Source organism: Protomyctophum bolini (genome assembly GCF_963924005.1).
Source record: "Protomyctophum bolini genome assembly, chromosome: 6".
In the NCBI taxonomy this organism is placed as follows: domain Eukaryota; kingdom Metazoa; phylum Chordata; class Actinopteri; order Myctophiformes; family Myctophidae; genus Protomyctophum; species Protomyctophum bolini.
The window spans coordinates 39,164,051-39,185,946 of record NC_137867.1 but is presented as its reverse complement, the minus strand read 5'-3'; the positions used below and the strand labels follow the sequence as shown (position 1 = coordinate 39,185,946).

Here is a 21,896-nt window from a genome sequence, read left to right as displayed (position 1 = left end):
CGATGGTTCACCATGTTGATGACGGGACCCCTATATCCCCAGGGGTCCCTGAAGGCGCTCCAGGTGGTCCCCAGCTAATGATTGATAGTTATAAAGAGAGAATAATTTATACAAAGGCTATAATAACATGAAACCCATTAAGACCTGAGGCTGATTCTACAAATGTTCTTTGAATCCTGATTTATGATGTTTCTGATATCCTTTTATGATATCTGTGCTGCTCAAACTCCCAGAAGGAGCGAGGGCGTTTTCCGGCAGCGGCAATCAGACGCGGGTGGCACCGCCGGGGGGAGGGGCGGCACCTGCCCGGGGACGATGGCGTGGGATTATGTCACTCCACCGCTGCTCCGTTCCGCGGCAGTGTCGGTCCATTACATGGCCGACTGCCGATATATGCGTTGCCAGTTAAAACTCACCCGTGTGTCTTCCCTGTGATGTTAGGGTTTGGGGTATAGGTATAGGCTGTCAGCGTCGCTGGTTAAAACTCACCCGCAGCTCCTGACATGCTTAAAAATCAGCCATGGCTTCCCTGTGAGGTTAGGGTGTGGGGTAGGATGTCAAACTGGTCAGGCTCCTACTTGGCCTCACCCCCCGAACCCACCTCACCCCTGCCCACTTTGACAGGCTGGGATGGCTTAGGGTCGACGACAGAGTACAGCATCTTGCAATGGGTCAGGTCCACAAGATTCGATACACCACCAAGATACCCATGTACCTGTCTAAATACTTCCTTAATGTAAACGAAGTCCACACCCACAACACCAGAGGGAGTGCAACAAACCATGTACAACCCAGATTCGGCACAAACAAGGGACTAAATTATTTTCGCTCCTATGCGACCAAAATGTGGAACGCCCTACCAACAGTCATTAAGACATGTGAATCCCTTGGCTCCTTCAAAACTGCTCTCAAAGGGCACCTAGGGATGGCTGCAATTCGAAACTGGCCTCTGTAAAAGCTGAATTTTTATCTGGATTGTACTATGTTTTTGTATGGACGTGGTGTTGGGTGCCTGCACATATGCACACATGGCATCAACGCATGGTGTTGTGTGCAGGCGCCCTACACTCTGTCTTTCGTTTTCTTTTATCCCCCTGTTCCCCTCACTGTATATATATAATTTTTCCCTTTTCGCTTCCTATATGATGAATTCCTGTTCTGTTCTTTAACTACATAGAAGTGTCTATTTGTTTGTCTCTAAATGTTTTGATGAATTGAACAATGTGGACCCTGTTGTAAACAAGTGTAAGGCTTAATTGGGTCGTCCACTCACAGTTAACAGTCTTTGTATTGAGTTTGTGCTTGAAATGTACTGTAATTCTGCAAACTGTTAATAAAGATTTCAATCAATCAATCAAAAACCACCGAGAAACACTGCCGTGGGTGTTGCCGGCAATTGGCAGCGACTCAGCCGCTGCCAGAAAATGCATTCGCTCTCCCTACAAACGCTTTCATGTCAAGGACCCCCAAAATTATATCTCAACCGCTTATCCGCAGTCGGGTCGCGGGGGCAACATCTCCACCACAGAGCTCCAGACTGTCCTCACCACAGCAACACTAGTAACTTCATTTTGGGGGATCCCGAGACGATTTTGGAGATGTAAAACCTGCAACTCATCCTTGGTCTGCCCGTGGGTCTCCATCCAACGGGATGTGCATCGAGGACCTCACTAGTAAGACACTCGAAAGGCCCGAAAAACCCAAGCTGGCTCCTTTCCAAGCGAAGAAGCAGCGACTCTACTCCGAGTCTCTCTCGCATGACTGAACTTGATTGGCTGAGACATGAATGAGGAATAGGAAGCTAGACTGATTAGATTGATATAATCAGCTAACTGACCGCTGATTACAGCTGAGCTAAGGCATGCAGACTGCCAGACTCCCATGTCTCTGTACTATGAACTAACGCTGTGCTTCATTTACATTAATTGTGTGACAAAGTCTAACGCTAACGGCCATAGCTGAATGGATAGAGGAGGCCGTCCTCTGGGCAACATGAGGTTCCCGGTTCGCCCACCCAGTCTGCCCAGCCTATGTGTCGAAGTGTCCTCGAGTAAGACACCTTTCCTCAACTGCTCCCAGCAGATATTAGCACACTGCTAATAGTAATAGTTGGATAAAAATTCAGACGTCAACTTTCCCGTGCAGTGACGAAAATAACCCAGAACCCAACCTAAAAAATAAATGGATAAAGTGGTTTAACTGATTGTGATGCTGTATTAACTCATTTTGCTGGGGACCCCCTGGCGCCCGGCCCCAAGGACCCCAGGGGGTCCCGGAACCCCACTTTGAGAACCATCTCTATTGCATGCATTATTTAAAGTGACATTTCACCACTGGAAGAAACTGCAGACACTCAATGTTAATAGTATCTGTAGTAGATAACAGTAGCACAATTTGAAATTTGCACCCTGTTGCCAGAAAAATAATAGGGTTTGACTGGATTGCTGAATTCCTACAATGCCCATAATGCTTTAGTGCACTTCCCCTCCTTGTGGAGAGGGGGGAGGCTGCATGGAGATGTGACTTTGTAGTCCAGGAAGGAAGTGAAACCACATTTTCATGACAGGTTTTTGGTCATGAACATGGCTTCATGACTAAAAAAATAAAACATATTACACACATACAAACCCCAGGTAAGTGGTCCTTTAAGTCTTCAGAACACAACGAGGGATTGGAATTTTACCAACGGTGCCCAGCTAGCAACAAATAAGGAATCAAACAGGGGAAAAAAAGTTAATGGCAGGTTTAAATGATTCACATGACAACATAAATCTATGAATCAATTTTATAGGAACGTCTGCTGTCATCATGTCTGAGGAACTGCAAACTTGTCGGAGGGCGATCAATCTATCGCCACCCTTCGACACCTGCACGTCCTCCTGGCTGTCTTCCATGTCACAAACTAATTCTAGACTGGCACTGCAGGCCCTCCCACTGCGGGGACATTACACATCTGGTTACTGGTTAGCATGTGGCACGCAGACCTGCATAACCACTGTCTGATGCCGTTTACTGTGGAACTTAAGGCTATTCTCACTACGTATATGAGAAGAAAGCGCTGTTGAAAGATGTTGCTGTTTGCTATTGCTACTAATGCATATACTCAGTTAATCATCACACAGTTGATTTAATTAATTATATAATACATATTTGGGGGGATCATTTTTGAAGCACTGTTTTTTTTTAATAGCTTATCTATCTACAAGCTCACGTTGTGTTGCCTCGCAACATATTGTGAGCTTGTGTATTGGCTATTTTATCTGTTTTTGTATGACACCATATTGTACAACAAAGTATAAAAGTGTTTAATCAGACTACCGGTAATCAATTTAGTCAAAACAACTTTTTTTTCCAGTGTTGATTTGTTGATACTTATATCAACAAATTGACATGAAACATTAATAGGCAATATGAACTACACACACATGCACGCACGCACGCACACACACACACACACACACACACACACACACACACACACACACAGCGCCTCTAATTCTAAGTAATCCATAGAATAACCATTAAGAATACTATAGCTGATAGTTGCAGCCCTAACCTGAATAACTCCTGTTTGTTGTTTTTCTTTCCCTCGTTTGTGGGCCTCCTGTTATTCCCTGTATACTCCTCTGCAGTGTTTTTCTTTCTGAGCCAGTCTTCCTCAGAAGGGGCTGGGTGAAAAGTACCATGTGGGCACAAAACCGCTCCTATGCATCTGTTTTGAAGTAGGTCAGTCATGGGATTCATACTAAAAGACAGAGTTTGGAGAGCAGAATGTAATACATTTTTATAAGGCGAGTGATGCGGGTACAATTCCAATTCTGAGACCTACTGTGGATTATGTTCATGTAGACTAGAGGATCCCATCATGAACATAACATTGGTAACACACACACACACACACACACACACACACACACACACACACACAAAGAACATTCCCTGCACTGCATCTGGAAAACATTTATGTTTAACAACTTTATCATTTTCTCCAGCGAACACTGCCAGTTGTGAGCGCCCAGCCAACTTATGCCACCCAGATCCAGATGCCCCTTGGACCTGGAATGCTTTACCTCGATACCTTCAATCATTATTCTAACCTTATTTTGCTCTTTTTTTTCAGGTTTTCAGGTTTTACATATATTATTAGGTGCATGTTCAAATGCAGCCTACCGTACCAAGCCACCAGCAATTAAGCTAACATCCTTTAAAGCAGGGGTCTTCAACATTTAGGTTGTGACCAGGCTTTTTCTCCCTCGCAGTCGCAGATGAGTAAGGCTGGGAACGAGGCTAGTCAATGCATGCTGCGTGGTGCACTGCAACAAGGTAGTGCTCAGTCAAGTTTACCTTACTGCAGCCCCAAGCCATTGCAGTGTAAACACACATTTACAAACATTTGTTTGCCTGCGTCTGTTTGGGAATCTGCGTCTGCCAGATTTGTTTGACATTCTGCACTAGAGTATAACGGCGCCCTAGTGTCTGGCAGACTGATTGACAGGTGCCATGATCATATTATTGGTTGAAATTGATCCGGACTTGCTGATGCAATCACGTGTTATGTTTGTGTTTGAAAGTAGTTGAGATTGGACTTTTCGGGACTTTTTTGGCATCTATTGTCTCTCCATTATGACCATGGATAAGCTAAAAACATACTTTCCATTTGAGCTGGTCAACAGCCAAACCTAACAGTAAAATTAACTGATAACTGCTGTGTGTGCAGCAGCCAGGCGGACGGGGCTTCAAGGCAAGGTTTATGCTTTGTCTTGGTCAGGGCCAACTCTTCTTCTTTCCTAAAATGACCCTGTGCACACATGGCTTGAGATGGCGAGCCTAAAGGTCAATTTCAACCACATTGTGCATATCTACGCAGACAGCACTAACTCACTAATCACATTTTTGTGGAATGATGATGATGATGATGAAGATAATGATGAGCTTGGTCTGTTTAATTCCATTCCTTCCTCTTTTGAGTCGACAATAAAACTTTGCCTCACAGCAAAAGATTGCATAACATGCATGACGCAGGAGTCCAAAGACGTCTGCTTTTTTCGATTGACATGACTCAAGACTCCCCCAGGCGCCTATAGACAACTCTCACCACCAATCTGTAATTTGCCAGCTATGTTTTCACTTCCAGAGAAAGGCCGTACAGATACCAGTAACACATGAGTAGTTTCAAAACAGGAATTCCTGTTGTGGTTTTGGGACTAAATATTGTGCGCAATGAATACAAACAAAAAAGCATGCATACGGTATGCCTACTGGTAAAACGTGTGTTTCAAAACAGGAATTCCTGTTGTGGTTTTGGGAATAGATATCTTTCCCAATAAGTACCAAAAAAGCATGCGTAGCCTAATGGTAAAAACATTCAAAACAGGTTTGGTTTTGGGGATAATTAGTAATAATGATGATTCAGTTGTCTTCTCTTTCTCTTTAACTCTGCATGGAACCACATGAAATCTCAGTAAAAAGTTAAACACTTAATACATCAAAGCTCCATTCAAAAATAAATAATCTTAAAGTAAATGTATACCTACAATATTCTAGTTTGATGTTCAATTTGATTGAAACTTTTGATAATACGCCCCGTAGTTTGAGAACAAGGCAAATATAGCTTAAGTGGAACCAAATCCCCACCAAAAGCCTGGGTAAAGAAGAAATGGTACACTGATTTGTGCTGATACAGCTATAGATGTGTGTGGGGAAAATGTTCTCACACATCCATTGAAAGCAGACAAAGCAGGAATAATGTTGGGTGATGAAGTTTCAGACATGGGACAAAAGGACTGGACATAGAAAAGGAGGAGAGAGAGAGAGAATAAGAGTTGTGAAAGGATACAGGTGTGTGTGTGTGTGTGTGTGTGTGTGTGTGTGTGTGTGTGTGCGTGTGCGCGTGCGCGTGCACGTGTGCGTGCGTGTGTGTCAGACAGAGTGACAGGAAGGGAGGCGTGGTTCTTCAGTGGGTGGGGTTGGACTCTGCCTGGCATGGGTCCAGCCCCAGCATGCATGTCTTGTGTTTATAAGAGCTGGCCGCCAGGTCTCCACTCTGCACACACACCACAGTCTCCACAGACACAGAGGACACATCATCCCTGCCTGCTTAGTGTATCCTTGACTCCTCTGACACCTCCAGCCAGACCTAAACATGGGTCTACAGAAGGTGTACCTGGACAAAATAGCACAGACCTTCAGGCTGCGCAACCTACTGCTTCGTCAGGCCCTGGCTGAATGTCTCGGAACCCTCATCCTGGTGGTGAGTGTTTGTTTGTGTGTTTACTTTAATTAATGCTAAAACCAGCCATGTTGTGTGTGTATAATATTACAGCCTACCTGTGAAGGAAGTAACATATGTTACTTCCTTCACAGGTAGGCTAGCTGTTCTGTTCAGGTCAGAGTCAGGGTGCTGCTATTGTGCATGTTGACTCACTGCAAATTACATGGAAAAGAGCCTTATATTTAGTATCATCATTGGTAGCACCTGTGAAGGATGTAACTGTTGAATTTATTATGTCAGTCTGGCTGCTGTGGAAAAAGGTCTATTGCACTTAATTTCGTTTGTTTCAAAGAGAACCTTCACCATGTATGCACAGCATTGCAGATGCTTTGGGTTTTCTGAAGTCCTTTTTCCATTGTTCTGTATGGCACCTTTTTTTTGTCTCACAGTTAGGAAAATATAATAAGAGAAGCTTGGAAGAAGTACAAGATAACATGCAATAACATAAAATATACAATCAGATTTAACAAGTTTAATCTTTAATTATCCGAATGTGAAGATTCTGTTTCACGCCTTTCCCAATTATTTTCAGTCGATAAGACCTGTCTTTCTCCAGGCTTGGCACTTCCCTAGAAGCACTCATAGCATTGTATTCTAGTATTTCTGAAAAGGATCTTATCTTTTCCTAGAGATTGATTCATGTTGCAGTGCCATTGTCATTGTTTTGTGTTGACGATGGAAGATTTGATGTCTACACGAAAGATCGTTTGAGAGACCCCAAAGAGATTGCAGTGTTGTGTTTATTTGTAATTTTTTGTATATGCAACAGTCAGGATGCTATGATGATGCTGCACCCTGGTGAAGCTTGGGGCATCAAAAAGTGTCTGTATTGAAGACAAACTTAAGAAGTCTGCAGCAGAGATGATGCCTGCACTACGTACAGTAATGTCCCCGGGCTAGAAAGCCTCACACTGTCCACATGCATGCTGATGCAAAATAATTATAATAATTTTTGATTGAAGTCAAGACATCTGTGTCAAACAATTCTCAAGTAAGTCCAACATAATTGGTGCTGCTGAGCAGTGTTGGAGAGTAATTTTACTTTAAGTACTGTATACTTAAGTGCTTAGAGGCACTTTTACTTTACTTGAGTTACATTTTTCAAAACTTTATACTTTAAACTTCACTATACATGTCAGTGGAAAACATATTTTTTACTCCACTACAATTATTTGACCGCTTTTAGTTTACAGATATTGTTGTCAATACTTATTTATACGATAAATTAAATATACAAACTGAAAGTACTTGGTACTTTTGCTTGAGCACATTTTTTTATTCAGGACTTTTACTTGAGTAAAATCTAGTGTTTCTACATTTCAGTATTGATATTTTTACTAAAGTAAAATATGTGAGTACTTCTTCCATCACTGCTAGTTTACTCACACAGTGAACACAAACCTTATTTACTAAGAACACCTACTGTTTGCAGGATGGATCCGGGACACATGAGTGTCAGCACATACAGTAAGACAACTTTCCCTTCAGTCTCAGAGGTCTAATCTGTCTTAGTCTGACTTCATCCCATATGTAAGCGCTTCATACAGATTGATATACAGTTAATACTTAAAGGAAGTCCCTACTCAGGACTCTAATCCAGGTGCATGGTCTCCCGTGTGAGAGGCCAAACATCTACCACTCAGTCAAGAGGCATTTATTGGCCAGGGTAGATGCAGTGCTGCCTGCACTGCGCTTATGAGCTCCAGGCACTATTACTTGTGAACAGACACACCAGTGTCTCATTCTGTCAATGGAAGAGTAGGGAGGGCACCTCCAACCACTACAGTATTATAACGTACTCTAGTCTACCATACACAGCAGATTGGTTTAAAATATGTTACATTTGTTGATATAAGTTCTGAATTGCAGCTTTAAGGGTAATCAAGAGGCTTCCACGCAGTGTAGCTCAGAGTTGAGTGACTTGTGGCTTACTTAGTGGTGAATAAAGTAATTGATCAACCTGTAGAGACCTGTACCCTTTCATGTTGACATCTCCTTAATGGCCACTCCCTAAACCACAATAACCCACAGTAGTTGCCAGCACTCTTAACAACAAAAGGCAATAATTATATGCAATAATGCAAGTCAATTATTCTGAAATTTTCCACTCAAAACCCCTCTATATATTTTTTTTTCTGAGATTCTGAAACCACGTCTTTTTATTTTTAAAACATTTTATTTTAGGTGGCATACACGTGTATATAAAGTGAGTTACAGAACCGTTTTAATTCAGCATAGAGACAGTTTTTGTAAGGCTGCACTGTAGCGTAAGGCTGCACTGTAGCTTATCTGAGAATTAATCCACACCAGTAGTTGGTGATTTATTTAGTATGTTGCCTGCCGGCAGGTGTGGCACGGCTAAGCATAACAATACATGTATGCTGTCATGTGAAATGACGTATATAGATTCATATTCACCCAAGAATCAAGCCACACCAGTGTTAGTAGGTGACTACTACTACCCATCGCCGTGTGCTGTAGGTGATTAAGTATGTTGCCGGCAGGTGTGGCACGTCTGTTCAGCAGGTGACGTGAGTCGAGTGCTGGGTGGGACGGCAGGCTTAACAATGGAGGTGACACACGATGAGCATGCTTGACATATTTCTACTTCCTCTATTGGAGGTGTGTGTGACTGTGTGTGACTGTGTGTGTGTGTGTGTGTGTGTGTGTGTACTCACTGAGTACTGAGTAGTGACCAATTAAGAAGTGAGTTTCATTCACTGATTCATTCAGGCCAACCACAGGCTGGTGGATATATACTGTACGGGGTCTTTAATGTATGTGCTGTTGCCACAAGGAGGACATTGTTCTTGTAGTTCCGAATGGGTTGAACATGGGTTTTCCACTGGTGGTCCACAAAGGTAATGCATGTGGTCCCTGACCATGCATTTAGTATGCAGGAAAGTATTACTGTAGTAAAGTGACGATTTTTATTTTATCGACCAATAATCGAGCACGATGGGCACGATTATGTGCCCATAATCAATCAATCAATGGCATGTCTGCTACACAAGTTGCATGAGTTTAATATGGGGCGGTTAATTGCCACGCCCATATCCCCCCTCCAAACACAACAGTAGTGATTCTGAGTCAGGGTGGTGGTCCCTGGTTGGTTCACAATCAGTTGAAAACCCCTTCTCTACAAGCTTGTGGATTGGCTGTTTTCAGTGAAGACATTTGGTGTAGGGGCGAGCGAACCGAGTACTTGATGTACAATGTATAGGGTTTAAGACACGTGGTTAAAACGTGGCGAGAGTGAGAAAGGGTGTGTGTCGGAGAGTTGTCTGAACAAAGAAACAATGGATTCCTTTTAAAAGAAATGTTTAAAGTTACGATCGAAAAATTAATTGCCAGTTGGAACGTCAAACTTGGCTCTGGACGCCTTCGTCCAGAATTACATTTTGAGAAGAAGGTGGTGTTGGTGATTTACTGTAGTTCCTGCGATAGTCAGTGATTTATGGTTTTATTATTATCCATTCCAACAGTCGTAGATCACTACTGAGGCTTCTCTGACTCACTCTGTCCGCCTCTGCTGATCGAGCTCCTGTCTAGCTGGACAGCCATGTGCATCAACTATTAAATTGTAGTTGAACACTTCTTTTTAAAAGGACCTCCTGTATCGAACTGCCTATAGATAAGAGCTTAGTGTTAATTGCTTACGGATGGGCCTTTTCTGGTGTAATCTCATCTCACTGAGTCATTTGGCACTGTTGCAGGCCAAGTACTGTACCTGCTGCCTACTCATTTGCAATGAGATGCCTCTGACATTCAGAAATACTTGGAGCTCTGAGTTAAATGCAATGCATCCATATGCACACAAGCACTCTTCTACCATGGCACTGATCTGCCACTATAATGGAGGCTTGGCTGGGTTGAATGGGGGCTGAATAGAATTTAGACTGAGCGCAGTGAGGGTGAAACCTCCATTAGGCGCCGGCTCCGTGCAGTGTGGCAGCCTCAACATGTGTGCCCTGTGGTCTGGGTGGAATGCTGACTTGTCGGGGTGGGAGGGGGGTTCCGAGACTGGCAAACTCAGCAAGGACCACACGCAGACCTGTTGCTGGAACAGATATACAGGACTATGTAAAGCGCCTTTATCCAAGGCGCTTTACATAGATTGGGTGAATATGTAAAGCACCTTGGATGAAGGCGCCATTTATCATTCTTAAGGATGTTCCTTAATAGTAGATCATGTTTTTGCCCCATAAGGTGGGCGGTACGTGTCACCCATGTTTTGCTCTTAATGGAAAGGAAACTCCTTCCAGGTTGAAACTGAATATTTGTTCATCAGATAAAGCAAAAGCATAATGGCTATGGCAGTCCTTTTTTTGTTTTTTGCAGGGTCAGATGTCAACACATTAGTGATTTTCTGCATAACATCTCACCTTCCATTCAACAACACAATGGAGGACATTTTAATCAAAAGGCGATTCGGTTGCTGCGGTTTCCCAGATAATGATCATGTCCCCACTTCTCACCCCTTCATGACAGGAGTTACAAAACGCCACTTTATGATAACTTTATCAGTTATTATGAAGCACCATAAAATGAAATGAACAGTATTTGTGGTTTGCTTGTGTCTTTCAGAGCGGTTTGTGCAACACTTAAAATCTCTCTTTCAGAGCGGTTTGTGCAACACTTAAAATCTCTCTGAAGCATTTCCAATACATTTCTTTCTACTTTATTCATTCTTAAAAAAAAAAAATTAACCACTGTATGCCAAGGTAATGGATATACACATAAGGGCCTCTTAATGTCTAGAAGCAAAATTCAAAACTCATTGCAGTCTGTGTTGTGATTTGTTGCTGACTACACAGAGTAAGAAATGGAACACATTTGCACTCACGACGGCTGGCTGTGTGTTACAAAGGATAAAAACCTGATGAATACATGATGCTAGACAGATGCTAGGTTTGATGTTTACCTCGTGTCACAATTTCTTTGAAGTACGGTGTTCTCTTTGCACTCTACTTAAGTGACTTTACCTTGTTTGCTTGACTACTAGAGTGCCAACTCGACTGCTTCCTCAGATCTTGCACTTGTAAGTAGCTCTGGATAAGACTAAAGAGCGTCTGCTAAATATAATTGTACATACTGTTAGGTGCTTTAAGCCACAATTTATACAAGCTTACAAGTCGCATAATCTTTACAGTTTCACAGCTGCTCAAAACACTCAACCATGTCAGCTGGATGGTCGTGCTGCCGGTAAATGATCAGATTGTGACGTCAACATCATAATTGCAATGTCCCCAGAACCCGATTCTGGACCCAAACCTGTGTTGTATGCATGTCTTTCTCCCCCTCTACCACGAGCCCCCAATCTCTTGGAAAGAAAAACAGACTAAAACATCTTAAGTTAAAACATAAGCGGAAAATGAATATCCGCTGGAGAAGCTAGGACGAGTAAGTCGAAGGAAAAAGTGTGTGCGTGTGCGGCGCGTAAAACTAGGACATGCTGTTAACCCATTTTCTCTGTTCTCCAGATGTTTGGTTGTGGTGCCGTGGCCCAGCTGGTGCTGAGCAAGGGAACCCACGGCATGTTCCTCACTGTCAACTTTGCCTTCGGCTTCGCCGCCACCTTGGGCATCCTGGTCTGCGGCCAAGTTTCAGGTACGTTAACCACTTAAACAGCACACAATGCGACACGTTGTGAATGAGCCTGTACACGTTGTGTGAGCTCGTAGAATTGGATATTAGAATTCGATATTTTTGGTGAGAATGTGTAGAGCAAAAACGGATAAGTCGTTAGTATAGAGCCCTGAGGGAGTGTAAGTGAATTAAACGTATATTGTAGTTACAGTATGTGTGTGTGTTAACTTGTATATCTGTACAGGGTTCCCATGGTCCTGAAGTTCCTGGAAAATACCCTATATGTAATGTATAGGGTGTGACAAAATTAACAGAACGACAAACTCACATTGATTTAATTGCTTATGAAAATGAACAGGGAATTATTTCCTGGGCCCTCGTCGGGCGCGGGACTGCAGCGCTCTATGGGCTCGCGACGAGTACATGAACCACATGAACAGGTTGTTTTCTGCCCCCTCAATGTCGTAACTCCGTCTTACTCTATGCCTCTGCAGTGCATGAGCGGAACGGTGAGAGCACTTATTATTGTGCTGACTGATTGTTATACAGTCCTGGAAATTGGGTTAAATACCCTGGAAATGTTTTGGAAAAGTTTTGAAATGTCATTGGAAAAAATGTGTGGGAACCCGTCTGTAGTGCATGCATGTTCGGGTTAGACGCACACATGACAGGACACACAGACCCACGTTTGACCCTGGACAGGTCACATGGACGATTATCAATGAAAACACACACGCAGACCACCTATACATAGCAACACCTCGACAGATGACCATTTCACAGCATTTCACAGCATTCTACACAAACATCGGCACCCGCGCGCACATCCACACACTCATGTACGTCATATGCACGGGAACCCGTTCACCTGAACATTCATAATACGGTCGGAACAAACAAGATCGAGGCTTCTCTATTGGACCATACAACTCAGAATGCACACACGCTTTCACTACGGTGCACGTAGACCGTCACTCACTCTAAATTCCCTATAAAAGGCAGACGGAACACAGCCTTACGTCGTTCATCCTAGAGGGCAGTGGTTCCCAAAGTGGGGTCCGTCCGGGGACCCCCTGGGGTCCTTGAGGGAGTTCCAGGAGGTCCCCAGCTAAATGATAGTTAGGAACCAAATGGACCCTTATGGGTCCCTGGCATATGTTTTCAAATGGGGGTCCGCGGGCTAATTGGTGTCAATTTGGGAGTCCTTGACATGAAAAAGTTTGGGAACCCCTGCTATAGGGCATTGCAGTGGGTTTGGTTTTCTGTTCCACTGAAAAGTCGGTCATTCATTTTTCCAATAGAGATTTACAAACATATTCACGTCGATTATTTTAAGCCTAGAATTAAGATATCCAGGATCCTGGTGAATCATGGATTCATTCTGTTTATTTTTATTAGTATATCTTACTAAAAAAATAAACACAGAATCAAAGGTTTTATGGTCAGCTGCAGTGGTTGGAGGTAGGGATGTCACGATCACGTTTGTTGCTCCCAATCCGATTCTGATCATTTGATTTTGTGTATCTGCCGATTTTTCACAATAGTACAATATCCAAAATTGCAGCCTATATTCCAGTCTAATAGCCCCAATTTCCGATCACGTGATTGGATCGGGACAACCCTATAGTTGGAGGTACGTGGTCTCCCTACTATTCCATTGAGAAAGTTTGACCCTGGTGTCGGGGTAGGATGCCTACCGTTTGGCAGACGAGACGGCACACTAGATTTGACACTGGAGGTGCTGCATTCTATATTGTCATTTGGACATTGTTGCAATTCTCCATTAGGAGGGATGTGTAAAACACTGATTGTATACTGTAGCTTAAAAAAACCTAAACGAACATCATTGTGAAAATTCCTTCTCAAATACTGTACCTGCTAATCGGTTTCACGTTGTGGATCTGGGATGTGTGCCCATCTCTTCACCTCAGGGTTATCCGGGCAGAAATGTTGTGTTATGAGGTGCAAAAAATATTGCTCTGCTGCTCCACGCCTTGATAAAGGAAATGCTTTATTGAAGTGTTTGCTGTGGACTTATTTTATTTTTTGTTTAAATAACTTCAACATGTTAACAAATACTATAAATAACTTAAAAGTACTTTTGTTGCCGTGGGGTAGAAAGTTAGAAACCTCTTATCAACATGAGGTTTCCACACTACAGTTTTCTCAACATGCTTGTGACACATGCATCTTTTTCGCAGGAGGCCATCTGAACCCCGCAGTGACATTTGCCCTGTGTCTGCTTGGGAGGGAGCGGTGGAGAAAGTTCCCAGTATACTTTGCCTTCCAGACTCTGGGTGCTTTCTTGGGTTCTGCCATCATCTTCGGCATGTACTATGGTGAGGAATGGCTCCAGGCATGTAGCCAAGATCTCTCTCTCTCAACCACCACTCATGATCAAGAGAGTTGAATGACTTGCGGCTTACTTGGTCGTAAATAAAGTAATTGATCAACATGTACAAACATAGTTTTTCATGCAGCATCACCTTTCATGTTGTCATCTCTTAATGGCCACTCCCTAAACCATAGTTGCTTGTACAACAAAGGTTCTACAAAAAAAACACGATATATATATATATATATATTAGCTCTCTTCATTTAAGATCTCAAAAAGCTTCTAAATGGAGTCATTTTCTATGATTCTGAACTCTCATTTTAGGGGCCATGTATACAAAATTAATTGTTTTGGTAAGGCTACATTGTCGTTTACTTACCAATATAAGCACATTTACATTGCATGTAAATTGTGCGTGCGTGCCTGCTTGTGTGTCCTCCCTAGTACAGTATGTACAGTATATAATTGACCAGACTGGACAAAACTGTCTCTCTGCAACCACATTGGATGCCTGTGGCATACAGTATGTGTCATTCTACTTAATTGAAACCAGAGAGCATATAAAGAAGAGCCTGTATCTCTTTGTGTCCCTTTTAGATGCACTGTGGGACCTCCCTGGAAGTTTCAGTCTGACTGGGCCCAACGCCACAGCTGGCATCTTTGCCACTTACCCTGGAAAGCATCTCACCCTCCTCAACGGCTTCTTTGATCAGGTACGACCCTCTAATACAGATTGTTCAAATTAACTTTGGGACATCCCTGGTATGAATATTATACCCATATCATGATATTACACTGTATATTGTCTGTCTGTCATGTTGGATATTCTAGTATTGTAATATGGCATGTGTTCTATAAAAATATAAATATCGGCTCTGGGGGGGGGGGGGGGAATCGGTATTGGCAGATACTCAAAATTAAATGATCGGAATCGGATCGGTAGCAAAAAAGCGTGATCGGGACATCCCTAGTGCCTAACTGTCCTATAGTACGTCATACTGACCAGACCTTCACCTCATTACTCATACAGATCATCGGGACAACGGCTCTCATTGTCTGTATCCTGGCGATCGTGGACCCGTACAACAACCCCATTCCTCAGGGCCTGGAGGCCTTCACGGTGGGTTTCGTGGTTCTGGTCATTGGACTGTCTATGGGCTTCAACTCCGGTTACGCTGTCAACCCTGCCAGAGACCTGGGACCACGTATTTTCACTGCCATGGCTGGCTGGGGTACCGGAGTCTTCAGGTGAGTCTTCTATAATTCTTTCTACATCGGAGGAGCATTCTTTGTGTCTTGTCTTGGTTTAACCACTTGAACGGCCAGCATCCCTATTCTGGGATGTGCTCCAAAAAGTAATACAGAGAAGGAGTAATCCGCACGCTGAACCTTTTGTCCAGCACCAGCAAAGAACTGGATGTGCGCAAGCCTCCCTGCTTTTTAAACCAAAAAATAATAGTCACGTGAATAGAAGATTTGGTGTAGAGTGAAAAAGAAATTGCTGTTTCTCATCTGTTTTACTAAGTCAACAGAGTTTAAATGGTTAAACACTCACGTCAAAGTAGATTAACCATTTATTGCAACAAATGGAATACAGTGGAATGGAATACAGTTAAACCTAGCGTTAAAGGCTCTGGGAGATGTTCTCTGAATTTTGTCGAAGCAGCATGCTTCAGAATCAGGGAACGTTAGCAAAACCCCCATGGGTATACAAGAACGGGCATATCAAGACAGTTAATGAGATTAAATTGAGTCATGCAAACTTGAAACATGCAAACTTGAATGCATTTTAACATTACAGCCATAGAACATTGAATCAGATTAGAGCTATACAACATTTCATTCTAGTTTATTTAAAGCCATGCACACAGGAATCAGTTCCTTTTGTTTACATGTTTGAGCAATACATCGACATTGATATTTAGCTTGAATAAATGCTAAGCGCATCTTGACATCATCATCATCATCATTTTTCGACCGCGGTCGAGATCATGGATTTCACAATGCCACGGCAGACTTTAAATGTTTAAAGTACTTGAGCCTATGCCAGACTCTGATCAAAAGGTGGAGGCTGGGGTGGTGGAGGCAAGCTTTGTCAGCTGCAGCAGCAGTGTCTGTGAAGCAATGGACTCATTGTGTAACAGAGGGACGTATTTAAACGGACCGCCTTGTTGAGGGAATGAGATGTGATTGATTGGATTATGGATGTGTGACGTAATGATCAGATGTTCAGAGATGATATGTGAATGAGAGATTGAAGCTAGCTAGGCTAATTGACCAAAACAGCTGACTGACAGCTGAGGTGTGCCTGTATGAACTAACGCTGTGTGTGGGGGGGGGGGGGGGGGGGGGGGGGGGGGGGGGGGGGAACAAAGCCAGATCGCTAACTAACGCTAATCGCTTTTCTTGTTTACCTCAGTTATGGGAACTGCTGGTTCCTGGTCCCGATCTTCGCTCCGTTCCTCGGCACCATCCTCGGCGTGATCATTTACCAGCTGATGGTAGGCTTCCACGTGGAGGGAGAGTTCCACGACCGGCAGGAGAAGGACCAGGAGAACGAGCGAGTCCGTCTCACCAACGTCACGACCAACGACCACTCTAAAGAAGAGACCAAGGAGATGGTGTGAAACAACCCGCGTTACACGAGGATGTTACTCTAGCATCATATGAATACATAGTCTGTAAATACACACACACACACACACACACACACACATACACAACTAGAGGATTGAGCATTCAAACACTGTTGTCTTTCTAAAAGCACCAGTTGGGACATATTCCTCCAAAGACTCTTGACAGCTCATGTTCATGGGAACAGCCAAAGGCATAACGGTAGTAGTCTCTGCTTAATAGGCTAAATAATCATTTCACTTGTGACTATTGTGCCGTAGAGGAATGATTGTTTATGAACATATTGGGGGTGAGGAAAGCATTTTTGTTTTTAAACACAGAATTACATTAATTCTTAATCTTAGTGTATTTTAGACATTGTGTTCGTGGAGTATTGTAAGCTTTGTACCGAAGTAGATATTAGTTTGTCATATTTTATTTGTATAGATTGTTTACATTGTTGTACTGTATACAGTATGTGCATCCCAGCCTTGACCAGATATTTTTTAATATTTTCCAGATCGTTTCAATGCTAACATAATCAATTCAGGGATATTGTCTTTAAAGTTCTGATAGTTCAATATGTCCAATTGTCCATGCATCGGTTTATGCGAAGAATGTTGTTTTGAACAACCCGTCTCAAAACTAATGTAAATGTAAGATACATAGTTTAATTTAAAATATATGTACTACATTTTTCTTGTTAATTTATCAAAGGCTTTAAAGACGACAACAAAAAACATGGACTACTATTTCAAAAGTAATTGTGTTGCTGTTGGGCAGAAACCTTGTTACAACTTACTGTATGTCCAGGACTTTTACATTTCAGGAAATGGAAACATTTTGTATTTAATCACAAGATCTTGTTTAATATATAGTTATTGTGTATTCACAATCACTTGTTAATACGTTTCATTGGTTCAAAAATTATAAAACCCACACAGACTAAACCACATTCACTTTCAAAATGTTTTAAAAATAACAAATAGCCGATCTACAAGCACAAGACACGTTGCATGCAAAAACATAAAACATTTGAATTATGGAGATGTAAGCTTCCTGTCTGACAGCGACAATGTGTTGCCCTTGTACTGTAAGTCTTCTGATGTGTCAGTGCCTTTGTGTTACACTCTATGGCAGGGTGCTGATGTGCCTATGCTGTGAAACCCTTTTGTATTTTAGGTTTTTGGTCAAGCGGGAGATTCTTTTGTATATTGACATAATAAAGTCCTTTTTATCATTGCCTAAAATGTGGGTCATTGTATGATGTTACACCCTTTCTCATTCTGTCTACTTTCTCACGTCTGCTCCTTGGATGATCGTAAAAAATGTCACCCGGTGAAAGTGCCAACTCCACCTGGTGGTGTACAGTGTCTTTCATTGTATTCTAAAGGGACATTATGTACAACAGTCTTTATATTCACATGGTCATATACTGTAGGGTTGTTAAAACGATAATGAAGGTATTTAGCCCAAAGGTAATTAAAGGCATTACATTGATTCATTTCATTCATTGAATACTTTATTAGTCGCATATGGTACAATAAGACATTAAGGCTAAAAGGATATAGTCTGGGGCCTTGTTTCCATTGTGGACCTGCACTGGAATGCAGTTCCAGTGCAGTGTCTGACTGCCCGGTGTCGATTCCGTTGGATAGCTGGTTGTCCAGAATCAGCACTCTGCCCAGTTCTGGACCCTTATATCTCCGACGTAGTGTTGCGGAGGATGAGAAACATTAGCAAATTACGGAGTGTTGCGGAGGATGAGAAACATTAGCAAATTGCGGAGTGTTGAGGAAAAATTGCGGAGTCTTAAAAAAAAAAAAAAAAAAAAGATTTCTTATAGCCCATCGGTTTTTGATTTTTTTTTAAAAATTGCGTAAAAATTGCGGATGAATTGCGGAGTGTTGCGGAAAAATTGCGGAAATTGGAAATTGTGGAAATTGCGGAAATTGGAAATTGTGGAAATTGCGGAAATTGTGGAAATTGCGGAAATTGAAAATGAAAAAAACGATGGGTTATAGCCCATGTTTTTTGAAATTTTGGGAAAAAAAGTTAGCCTCGTTTCTCATCATTTTGGACCGTGGGCTATAGCCCATATCGTACGGCATACTATGGCACGCCGTTTTTCATCATTTTTGAGGATTTGAAAAAAATGAAAAAATGAAAAAAACGATGGGTTATAGCCCATGTTTTTTGAAATTTTGAAAAAAAAAGTTAGCCTCGTTTCTCATCATTTTGGACCGTGGGCATATCGTACGCTATATGGAGCTGGCCTGTTCTGACATCACAGTGATGTTCTGACTGTCCCTGTCCCTTTGACTATCTTAAATCCCAAACACATTGATATTTAGAAAAAAGGAAAGAAAGAGGAAGGAGCACATCTGTTGGGCCAGAGTATAAATCTCCAACAAGGTGCTCTTTGGTACAACTGTGTGACAGAATTGGAAAAAAAAGAGACCAAGGCACTCTTTTTTTTTTGCTTTATTGATAGTTATTAGTGAAGATAGACAGGAAGGTGGGAGAGAGAGAGGGGGAGAGACATGCAGCAAGGGTTGTGATGAACGGGACTCGAACACGTAACGCGTTGTCAGGCCAGAGCCTACTGTATATGTAGCATGCGCCTGGACCACTTGGCCAGCAGGCACCCCAAGGCCAAGGCACTCTTGTAGAAATATAAAACACCTTTAATTTAAAGTGGCTAATGCATTGAATGAATTTTAATCTTGCAATGCATTAGCCACATTTTATTTTTCTGCCTTGGTGTGCCTTGAGTGCCATGGACCCATTGAACCCATTGATATTTGCTTAACCCTGGCTCTGAGCCATCCCAAACTAGCAAAGTGTCGGAATCCGGTGGCTCATGCACAGGTTCAAGGCCAAGAAGTTGACGTTCGTATATCAGTTTGTTTTGGGAGGTTTGAACTGAAGCTTGGTTTTTAGTGACATTGAGAACCAAGAGGTGCAAAATGTCTAGAGTCTTGAGAGCACTTTATTTGATTTGTTGACAAAAGAGGAAATCCTGCCCATCTTATGATTGGAGTTATGAGTTTCCATAATATCGTAATATTCCCCTGCTTATACAACACGGAATGGTGCTGGTTCAGGTTGCAGGGTTCATTTGGGTACGACCAGAGCCATAGATTAACGTTACGACAACTCCGTTCACTTCATGGGGCCAGTCCAATGACAGCTCTTCTACATAGAATTCTGTTGAACGGGGACAACAAATCCTAGACTGGAAGTTGGCAGAAATGCATTGGACTCAGGCAACAGCCAGTTGCCTGAGTCCCTTTATTTTAGATTGTTTTTTTTAGTAATAGTACAACATAAACATTACAGAGACTTTAGTTGTTACTGTACAATACTTTAAAGCAGTTGTCATGTTGCACACATGCCTAAAATTGCTCTTATTTGTGCCGCCCTCGTTGAAAACAATGTATTTCAAACTCCAGCTTGTCACTCTCCAGGCTGCATGAACAGCGCTCGAGTGCTCAGTTTTCCTAACTCTGTCTTTATGGCTCTGGGTATGACTTAATCAGCCAATAGATTTTGAGAATGTATAGTTTATATTCAATAGGCTGCAAATATACTGTAGTACAGCTGCTAATATGTGCAATGCAATTATGTATCTATCTATCTATCTAGTAGGGCCTATAGTGTTTCTCTCTCTCTCTCATATATATATAGTTATATATAGTTAATTTATTAGATTTTATTAGATAGCACTGTCCCTTTAAGGGGCATACAAGGGATGACCAGGTTTGAGGCCTCATGTTTGGCAAGAAGCCTGATTTGAGTGTTTGTTGTGGACCTGCATTGAGGCATGAGGTCAGGTGTACAGCCTAGCATCAACCAAGTGTTGATGCTTTGATAATACATTTTGATTATATGGGGATACATTTTAATTAGTGGCATTTTATATTCCATTCTTAGAGTTTGCCAGGTGTGATGTTTAGGTAGCCTGATTATGAGACTGTAGCTTTCTTGAAGCTTCAAGAGATCTTTGGGCTGGATCCAGGCTAATGTTTAGGGGGAGCTGGGACACTTCTGGAATCAGGTAGGGGAATGGGTTTAAAGAGGGTTTTTGACATGGGGACAATGTTGAATGTTAGTCAACTGTTAGCCTAATTTATCCTCTGTATTTCCAAAGCCTCCAGGTCCTTTCCTGTGTTAACCACTGAATACCCACAGCCTGGGATATTGACTGGGTATGTTTTGGTATTTATTTTTACGTTTTTTTCTTTTGCTATATTTTGTATAATGTAATTAATTTGTATTGAGGTTTAACCAGACGTATTATGTGATCTACTGCAGGAGGACAACTAACCTACAATCTTTCACTTATCCCTTTTCTTTGGGCCATGTGCCATAGTGGTGTTGAGGACATAAACTGTAATCCAGTCTGGCAGTGTGCCGCAGGTTCAACTCCCAATCCTGATGGCCTTTACTGCATGTCACCCCCCCCCCCCCATATCTCTCTCCCCATTTCCTGTCAGCCCACTTTGTATCTATTCCTCTACAAGAATAATAAAATGAAGGCAATAAAAGCCTATACTGGGTTGTCTGGGTAGGGCATTAAGCAACAAGTCGACTATTCAACTAGTCGACTAGTAAATCCACTAGTCGACCTTGTTGGTACTAGTTGATACGTTTTTTCCCCCCCGATTTTGTAGGCCTCAAGACCAGGTAGATTATAGTTATAGTCACCAATGTCACCGTTTTTTATGTGTACAATGTTTATTTCAAAAACAGGTAGTTAAACAACTAGTCAACTAGTAAAGATAACTAGAAGTGAATGCCCTAATACTGGGCCATTCATTTATTTTGCTTGGTTTGGATTTTGTTTCCTGTGATTTCTTTAATTACTTTATTTGCTATTGTTTTGATTTATTTACATGCTTTGTATGTTTAGTTTGGAGGGCCCAATAGGCCCTGAAGCCACCCTACGGTATATCACCTGCACTTGGGCTCAGACACACTTTTAGGATCATCATTTCCCAGCTATAATAATAACCCTCTACATGTTGAATAAACTTGACACTTTTGTTACATCAGCCTTCTGTTCATTCTGAATTGGGGAACCAT

General features: G+C 42.2%; 1 protein-coding gene across 1 annotated transcript; it reads left to right on the top strand.

Annotated features, from left to right (window-relative positions):
- The first annotated feature begins 6,017 nt into the window (after positions 1–6,017).
- Positions 6,018–18,075, top strand: LOC308316744 (aquaporin-3-like). The gene is made up of 6 exons (XM_080765495.1): positions 6,018–6,250; positions 11,755–11,881; positions 14,062–14,199; positions 14,793–14,908; positions 15,226–15,443; positions 16,615–18,075. Exons 1-6 carry the CDS (start codon positions 6,143–6,145, stop codon positions 16,820–16,822), a joined length of 915 nt encoding a protein of 304 aa, XP_080621621.1. The 5' UTR covers positions 6,018–6,142; the 3' UTR covers positions 16,823–18,075.
- Positions 18,076–21,896: the final 3,821 nt, after the last annotated feature.